This window comes from Humulus lupulus, chromosome 8 (assembly GCF_963169125.1).
Source record: "Humulus lupulus chromosome 8, drHumLupu1.1, whole genome shotgun sequence".
Taxonomy (NCBI): domain Eukaryota; kingdom Viridiplantae; phylum Streptophyta; class Magnoliopsida; order Rosales; family Cannabaceae; genus Humulus; species Humulus lupulus.
The window spans coordinates 94,126,909-94,136,470 of NC_084800.1; the positions used below are offsets into that span (position 1 = coordinate 94,126,909).

Genomic DNA, 9,562 nt, shown 5'->3' on the forward strand with positions numbered 1-9,562 from the left:
AAATGTTGAAAATCTAGGTTCATGGGGTTGGGCCGCGGTGCTGTTCTTGGAGCATCGCGACCCTTATGAACTCAGGGGCATTGGGGTTCTTCTAAACCTCCTTAGCACCACGATACCTGGTGGGTTGCGCTGCGGCACATATCTAGTGAAAACAGGTCCAGGGCTCTCTGCTTTGGGGTGCGTCGCAATGCTAATTGGGAAGAATAGCCAAGTGAGGTTTCAAGTTGCGGGGACTCAAACGTAAGGGCTCTATAAGGGTTCTACTACTCGATTTAGTAGAATTTGAGGTCCCAGAGGCTAGGACTTGGTTCAGAAGCCTTTATTTACTCGATATTGATGGATATTTTCTATTATGGTTGTGATTAGGGTACCACTAGGGCTCGAAATGGGATCGTGCTCGATGGTCGTTTCTATTTATCCAGTGTTTGGACTAGATGTAAGAAAACTATACCATGTGTTATGATTAGGGCTTGGGCTCTGTGAATGAGCATGATTGCGATTATGCTTGTGATTGTTTGATTAAGCATACTTGAATGCTCTGTATCTGGATAATTGTTAAATGAATTGTACTTGTCTGTTTTATCTGATCGAATGCACTTCGTGTTCTCCCTTGCAAGTTGCTCACGAATGTTGGTCTGCTCTACGTTGAACTCTAATTCCTCTACGTGTCCCGCCATTGCTTTAGCATCGAATGGCTGGGTTGTAGGTGTTGAATCACTTTCACAGAACCTACTTCACTAATACACTCAAAAAAATATTTCAAACAACACACAATAAGTTTATTCCTTATATCTTCGCAGCACACAAAAATTTCACAGAGCCTTCTTCACTAATACATATAAGTTCATAACATTCCGTCATCACCGCAGCACACCATATGTATCTCAGAACCTACTTTACCATGGATGAATATTTAGGATATTCAAATTCCTATAACAATAGCAAATAATAATAATCATACAACAAGAAATAAAAGACACATACCAATTAATAAAATGATCTACAAGAAAACACTCCAAATGAAAATGCTCCAAAAATTACTTCAATTTATTTTCTCCAAAAAGAAAACAAAGTTGGTAAAACAAAAAAAAATTATAACACGTATAAAAAACACATACATATACACCACACACATATATATATATATATATTTATATACTTATACATATACACACATACATATATATATACACACATACACCTATACACATATATATACACACATACATGCATATATATATACACATATACACATGTATATATATATATACATACGACACATACATATATATACTTAACAAATAAAAACCTAAAAATAAAAATAAATAAAAACAGAAAAGCAGAAAAAATTTAAAAATCTAAAAATCAAATATATATTTATACATATATATTTATACATGGAAGATCTTTCAATAGTTACTACCATAGATGAGTACTAACAATTATGATGATGTGACAACATAGTGACTTGGCATAGCAAGTCACTAACAAGTAAATATTTTTTTTTACATTAATTTCGAATTTTAATATATAATGCTTAAATAATATTTTTTTTTAATTCTTTAATTTAATAAATATGTGACCGCCATGTAATCAAATAGTCTTTCAAAAAAAATTTAAAAAATCAAAATTTATTTTTAGATATATTAATTAAAAACTAAATATGGATCATTGATCTTAATCTAATGGTTAATATTAAAGTAATCATCAATGGATAGTAATCATTAAGAGTGCACCCATTTATATATACACACGGATACATACAAATATATATACACACATATACAATATATATAAAAACAGAAAAAATTAAATAAATAAAAAACAGTAAAAATCAAATAAAAATATAAAATATAAATTAAATATATATATATACATATCTCATTTATATAAAAAGTGTGTAGATAACGGAAATTTTTTGTTTTAACGGTTTGTTTAGTTAACTTTAATGGAATATTCTAAATATTTAATGGAATATACCTCTAAAACTAATTAAACATAGATATTTATTAATTATATTAATATAAATTCAAATATTATAAAATATCATTATTATAATAATATTTAATATAAGACTACATATATAATAATTATATTAATATAAATTCAAATTCAAATGTATCATCATTATAATAATATATAATACAAAACTAGATATATAATAATTATATTAATATATTTTTAAATAATATAAAATATTATTATGATAATAATATATAATCTTAAATTTTACTAATTATATTAATATGAATTCAAATATTATTATAATAATATTTAATACAAAACTAGATATTTAATACTTATATTAATATAAATTAGAATATTATAAAATATCATTACAATAATAATATATAATACATAATCTTAATTATTATTAAAAAATTATGATGTATGTTTAAAAATGTTATCATATTATATATATGGGAAAGACTACATTGTTGACAGTATTTTGTCAACATCGGTGTTGACAAAAGTTAGTTTCGGCATATAGATAGTTATAAATTATAATTTTTCACTATCACATCTTATATTGTAGTCATTTAGAACATCCCAAAAAATTTCAAGAAATTTTGAATAATTTACGATACCGAAAATAAGGTTCAAATAGTCCAATTTTCCACGTGTGCCTGTTTTTGAGTGCACGAGGGCAACAAGTTATTTGAACCTTGTTTTTGACGCCGTATATTATTCGAAATTTCTTGAAACATTTTGGATGTTCTAAATGATTATAATATACATTGTCATTATGAAAAAAATAAATTTATAACTATCCACATGCCGAAACCAACTGTTGTCAACATTGGTGTTGACAAAAAACTATCAACAATGTAGTCATTCCCTATATATATACATATATTTTTTTAGAAAATCGTAAATAATGTTTTGGTTTATTTTCATCTAATATACTTATGTCATTCTTTTATATATAATATTGTTTCTTTATTTGAAATTTATATGACAATGAAATAAATTTAATAAAACTAATTAATAAATTCTATAAATAAAATTAAACAAATGTGCATTGTACGATGCTTGAATATTTATGCTTTTGAGGGTTGGGGAACACATTTATGACATCAAAATTGAGTTTGTGGGGCTGGAGATGGGGTTTTACGAGAGAAAATAGTGAGGAGGCAATGGTTCTAGGGATTTCACTTGACTTCCCCAAATGAAGAAGACGATCGGGGCCTGGGGTATATATTGGACTATTAGCGGTGACACGTCGCCCCATATATTTTTTTTTATTACGTGGTGACTATTAGCGGTGACATGTGTTGCCGCTAATATTCTAGGGGAAAAATCAGTGGGAAAAATTCTCAAGTCTTTTTTCTAGTATTTTTGAATTTATTAACATTACCAATGTCGCCGCTAATAATATTCTAAATTAAACAAAAATATTTGACGTGATATCAACGGCAAATATGATTTGTCGCTGCTAATATTATCTTTATTATGAGCGATTTGTGGTCGCTACTAATATTGTTGCCGCTAAAAAGTATTTTTCTTGTAGTGTCATGGGCTCCAAACTATGGACTTGACCTACGTAAGTGCTAACTATTATGAACTTGGGCCTGATTGTGCAAAGCCATTAGAACATATTTGGACTGCGAGTTGAATCTTACAATGAGTCTATGTTGCTATGTTGAGCCCAAAGTCAGATTTTAGCCACTACAATAATCTATAAAAACAAAGAAATAGACAAAATATAACATAATGGCTAATTCCTCAAAAATAATAATAGTTAAGGGCGTTACACAATAAAAAATAAAAATAAAAAATTGGAGAGACAAAACTAGAGAAATTTTGTCATATTTTTCACATTTTATAACACGTTCCAAAAAAATCATAAACAAAAAATAAAATAATCTTGCAAGGCGTTTGTAGTAGCCTACTTATCACCAACATTACCAATTATAACAGTTCATATTCATTCCTATTTAGCTGCAAAATTTTAAAATTCGTTACATTTGCACACTAAAACTATGAGATACTATAAATTTGCTCTCTTTTTTGTCAAATTAAAGAAAATTCATTGAAACAATAACAAAATAGAAAATGGACAAATGTCTGACACACAGTGTAGAGGATAAATCATAAATCTCATCCTAACTATATCGTGGCGCAGCTGAAAAGCACATGTATGAATGGAACTGTTAGATTACTTTAACACTAGAAGCTGACCTGAGTTAACAATATTGACAAGTCAAACCAATTTATAACAGCATTAATGGATATAAATAAATAAATGCAATGGTTGGGGGATGTGGATTGAAGATGAGCCAGGTTTGGAACTGATCATGTGTAAGGAGGGGTTACAAATACAAATACAATATATGTGACCATACCATGTTATAAACTGCCCACTTGAAACTGACCTTTCGAGACCGTCTTACCATTTGTCCATTTCATGTTCTATTGCCCTTTCTTTACAAGTCTTTCTCTTCTTTTGGCCCACTGGACAACCCTTGTGAACGCCCTTTTCATTAGCCCCTACCCTACCAGACAATATATATCAAAATTAAAATCCTATCTATTTGTGGATCTAAATCAAAATAAATCTAAAATGTTGGTACAAAATTTGTTGATGATTTATTAACTGTGTTGAAAACGAATGCTCACACTTGTAATGCCAAATGGAAACATAGAATTAAATGAGCTGACTGTTTTGTTCATTCTACAATTTTTTTTTCTTCGCTTTTGATTTAATTTGTTGTGTGTGTTGTTACAAATGCATACAACTCTATATAGCTTAGCTTTAATTTTCTATCAAAATGTTTGAACCAAACAGTAAAGTCATCATCTAACTCTTTCATTTCACTAATCTCGATCGTGTTCATTTTCTTCTTCGTAAAAACGTAGAACATTTTTGTTGCTTGACACATAAGCCATTAAATTTGACTTTCAACCCCTAAATTCGGTGCAGACAAATCACATTGTTATTGTTCTTATCTTACACTATATAACAAGGGGAATAAAATAATAAAATACAAACTAATAGCCTTCTTCTTAGATCTGAGCATATATAAGCGCTGACGTTTTATTGGCATCTATTTATACAGTTTACGATCTCGAGGGATTAAACTCAACCATCCTTATCAGAGAGTTTTTACTCATAATGCAAATGCCACCCCCAATTTATTTTGATACACTTAATAAAAAACAAAAACAGTACAAATATACTTAATCACAAATCAAAAAAAGATATTGTTGATTCTACAAATCGTTCTCCCAAAGGTTCTCATAAAGGAAGAGACAAATTTGTAGATTTGTTTGGGACGAAATTCTAATTGATAATAGTGAAGGAGAAAAGATGCTTATTCTCATGATTCATGTACCACCGCACACGAATATGAAATTAAGGTTTTGTTTTATTATTATTATTATTAGTATTATTATCTATGTAGTATATATGCATATAAAGATAATATTTATTTAAGAGATGGAAATAGCCATTAATTTCTTTGATATTGATGCATGAATATCATGGACCGCTTAGGCCGGGACTTGCATGTGCTCATAACATGGTAGGCCCATTACGAAACATCTCCAAACTCTTTCATTGACATATCCAATCCCCAAAAGCTTTCAACTTATTAAATAAATAAAATCAGATACCAACAAAAATGTAATTAGAAATAAACAAGATTCTTTATCATAAAAATTACTTATCCACGTACTCTAATCACTTACCAATCATAGAAAACGCTAAGCCACACGCACACCTTCGACTTAATTATTTTGAGTTGACAATCACTGCTTTTGGTGAATTGATTTTTATATGCTAATTCTTATTTAATTTTTTGGTTAACCTCTTTGTTTAATAGTAACCGACATTTGATTCTGAATATCTATATAATTAATATGGACAAGACTTATTATAAAAACAAAAATATATGATCGCGGTACTTATTTCTGTTGGTTTTCTAATAAATGAATAAAGAAAATAGAGTGAATATGCTTAATGGATTTTCCCTTTTAAAGACTAACTATTTAAGATGGCAAGCATAGGGTAATATTGTAGGTAGGTTCAATTTATAGAGATAAATTAATTATATTATTTTATATCACCTTACTATATATAGCTTTTTTTTTTAACACTAGTAGTAATGTGAATTGGTTAATTCATATGGAAAGGGTAATAACAACGTGCAAGACAATAGGGTGCCTATAACTATAATAAGTCTTCACTCAGTATAATTCTGTTACATAGATTAGGTACAAATCTTCCACAGGCCACCAAATGAGACCTGTGAATTGAAAAAGAAAAAACAAAGAACCAGCCCTTAATTAAAGGCATTAAATTGTAATCTAATATGCGAGACTTCGGGCTAATTAAGAAGAAAAAACGACATTTTTCAATACGTCAATAAATATAATAAGCCACATTTCAATATCAACTCAAATACTGTTTTTTATTCTTTTTATTGTAATGTATATTATATTAGGGAGAAAGAAGAAAAAACGGTTGATGGTGCATGTGCAAGTAGGGTCATTGGGCGTAGCAGTTGGTGGACGTTTTGGAACATTTGCATGTGCAACATTGATACTTGTAAACGACCTGAAAATACGAAATCCTTTTTTGTGGTTTTGGTTTCGGCTCTCTCTCGGCCCTTAACACCGGTAACTTGTCATTTTCTAAGCCATGCCCCACACAAAACCCAAACTCCCAAACCATCTTCCTTCTATTCCCTATATAAGGAAACCCTTTATGCACTTTTATTTACCACACTAGCTCATCACCTCTTCTTAACAACTTTTCTCACATTACCACAACAAAAGAAAGAAGAGAAAATCACATTACACAATGGCCATGGCTTCGCTCTCTGCCATTTCTCTTCTATTTCTGGTCCTTAACCTTTGCCTTAGAGGCTCTTACGGTGACTATGGAGGAGGATGGGAATCAGCCCATGCCACATTCTATGGAGGAGGAGATGCTTCTGGCACAATGGGTAAGTTACATTTATATTGAACAATTAATAATATTCACTCGAAAAGAATTATACCATAGAGTGACTCAAATTAATTAATGTATATTGCTTACTTTATTATAGGAGGTGCTTGTGGTTATGGAAACTTGTACAGCCAAGGATACGGGACAAGCACTGCAGCGCTAAGCACAGCACTGTTCAACAATGGGCTAAGCTGCGGGGCATGTTACGAGATGAAATGTAACAATGACCCCAGATGGTGTCTCCCCGGCAGCATCATCGTGACGGCCACCAACTTCTGCCCCCCAAACCTGGCCTTGTCCAACGACAATGGGGGCTGGTGCAATCCTCCTCTTCAGCACTTTGACTTGGCAGAGCCTGCTTTCTTACAGATTGCTCAGTACCGAGCTGGAATTGTTCCAGTCTCTTTCAGAAGGTAATGGCAAATTAAGAACTCCTTAATATAATTAAGTAAGTACTAAAGAAAGTTGTAGCATTCAGCTAATTATGTATGTGTTTTTTATGGCTGATTTTGCAGGGTCCCATGTGTTAAGAAGGGAGGAATAAGATTCACAGTGAATGGACACTCTTACTTCAACTTGGTTTTGATCACCAACGTCGGCGGTGCAGGAGATGTTCATGCGGTCTCAATCAAAGGGTCGAATACAGGGTGGCAAGCCATGTCAAGGAACTGGGGCCAGAACTGGCAAAGCAACTCTTACCTCAATGGTCAGAGCCTTTCCTTCCAAATCACCCTCAGTGATGGAAGGGTTATCACCAGCAACAACGTGACACCATCGGGTTGGCAGTTTGGACAAACATTTGAGGGTGCTCAAGTCTAGAACTATTTTTTTTTTTTTTTAAATAATATTTAAAGAAACAGTGTATAATATGTAACATTCTGTTATTTTTCTTTGTTTTTGTTTTTTGTGAGAGGGTTAGAATAGAAAGAAGATGAGAAAAAAGAAAGGCAAGGCCTTTTTCTTGGCCGGTTATAGCTGAGGTGGCTGATTGGCACCCGCTAGGCCTTTTTGGCAAGGTTTGTGATTATGTGAGTTTGAGTGGTTAATTACAGGAATACTACTTGATTTATGGAACTTGTGTTTGAATCAGTGGTACCATTAAGTTCTCTTAAAGAAAATGTAGATTTTAATCCCCTGTTGCTATTGAAACATTTGTCAAACTCGGCTTGGGGCAAATTTTCATAAATACTTCTTTTTAATATTATATGGGTCTATATCAATAACACTCTTATTTATCCCATATGGAAATATGTAGGACAACTTAACTTTATATTATTCTGACCCACAAGTGAGACATATACACTACATACCATATTCTAAGAGCATTGTAAGTTGGTCCATTAAATAATACTTTTAGGTGGTTTCTTTTTGTGATATGCAAGTGGAGATCATTTTAGTACATTTCAATAGTTGTACAGTGTTTGCGAAAAACAGTTTATTTACGTGAGTTCTTTGATTTACAATTGTGACAGAAATCTCAAAGTCATTGTTCGTCACGGGAGCCATGTCTACAATAAAAAAATATAAAATATTTATTTGTACAAGTTAAACAAGTAAATTATCTTTTCCCTCTCCCCTCGAACAAAAAAAAAAACTATATTTTTCTCTCTATATATCTGGTATTTTTTTAACCAAAATTTATATAATAATGTAGTGGGGGCTCTAAATAAAATATAACAATTTTATATAAAATAATAATGATAATAATAATAGTGAAGGCTACTTGCGTCCTTTCCTACAATTAAAGGATTATATTTGGTGATTAAAAGCTTAGAAAAATCCTATTAATTTCTTATACAATACAACAAAACAGAAATTGATCGGCATCATATATGGTAGCGGTTATAGTTAAAATGGTCGTCTTAAGAGTTTTTTTCAATGATTTTAAGTGAATTGTTAACAATTTTTTTCTATCTATTTCTCTGCGGTTTCTAGTGAATAATGAGAAAAGAATGTTGTCTCCGAAGCTAATAGACAATCACCAAGACATGTCACTTTTTTTGACGGTTGAGAAAAGATTTATAAAAGAAAAGTTGAATAATTATACTTAATACGACATCACTTTGAAAATAGTTAGAAAATATATTTTTGACACTAGTGCACAAAAAGTATACCCCTGATTTAAAATTGATTCATCTTTCTTTTGTCATTCACTCACTTCATTTTTCTCATTCTTTCATATTGAACATGAGAAAAATAAAAAGCGAAAAACTCCTTCACTTTCATCTCTCTATTTGAACAAGCTTATGATAGCTTATTCTATATTTGAGAATTTAAGTGAAATCTCAGAGAAGGTAGCTAAAAGCATCACATATCTTCTGAAAAAGAAAACTTTATTTACAGGAAAAGATTTACGAAACCAAGTCAGATACAAAGGCTGTTATAACAACTAATAATTTCAAGAAGTAAAACAACCTAATAGTGTTAACTGACTATAACAGAATGTTGCCTATTGTCACGGGCCGACTATTTGAGGACTCTAAGTAAACAGAACGTGCGGCACTTGCAGACACTTCAAGCTAGCAAGTCAGCCTACAACACATAGCTACGGGCAAACAAACTCAGTGGTTAGCCACAAACACATCTCGGACATGCAACGGGAAATAACGA

At 31.3% G+C, this 9,562-nt stretch overlaps 1 protein-coding gene across 1 annotated transcript; it reads left to right on the forward strand.

Annotated features, from left to right (window-relative positions):
• Positions 1-6,718: 6,718 nt before the first annotated feature.
• On the forward strand, positions 6,719-7,784 carry LOC133798152 (expansin-A8-like). Its single transcript, XM_062236356.1, has 3 exons — positions 6,719-6,950; positions 7,053-7,365; positions 7,468-7,784. The coding sequence occupies exons 1-3, from the start codon at positions 6,806-6,808 to the stop codon at positions 7,769-7,771; spliced, it is 762 nt and encodes a 253-aa protein (XP_062092340.1). The 5' UTR covers positions 6,719-6,805; the 3' UTR covers positions 7,772-7,784.
• Positions 7,785-9,562: the final 1,778 nt, after the last annotated feature.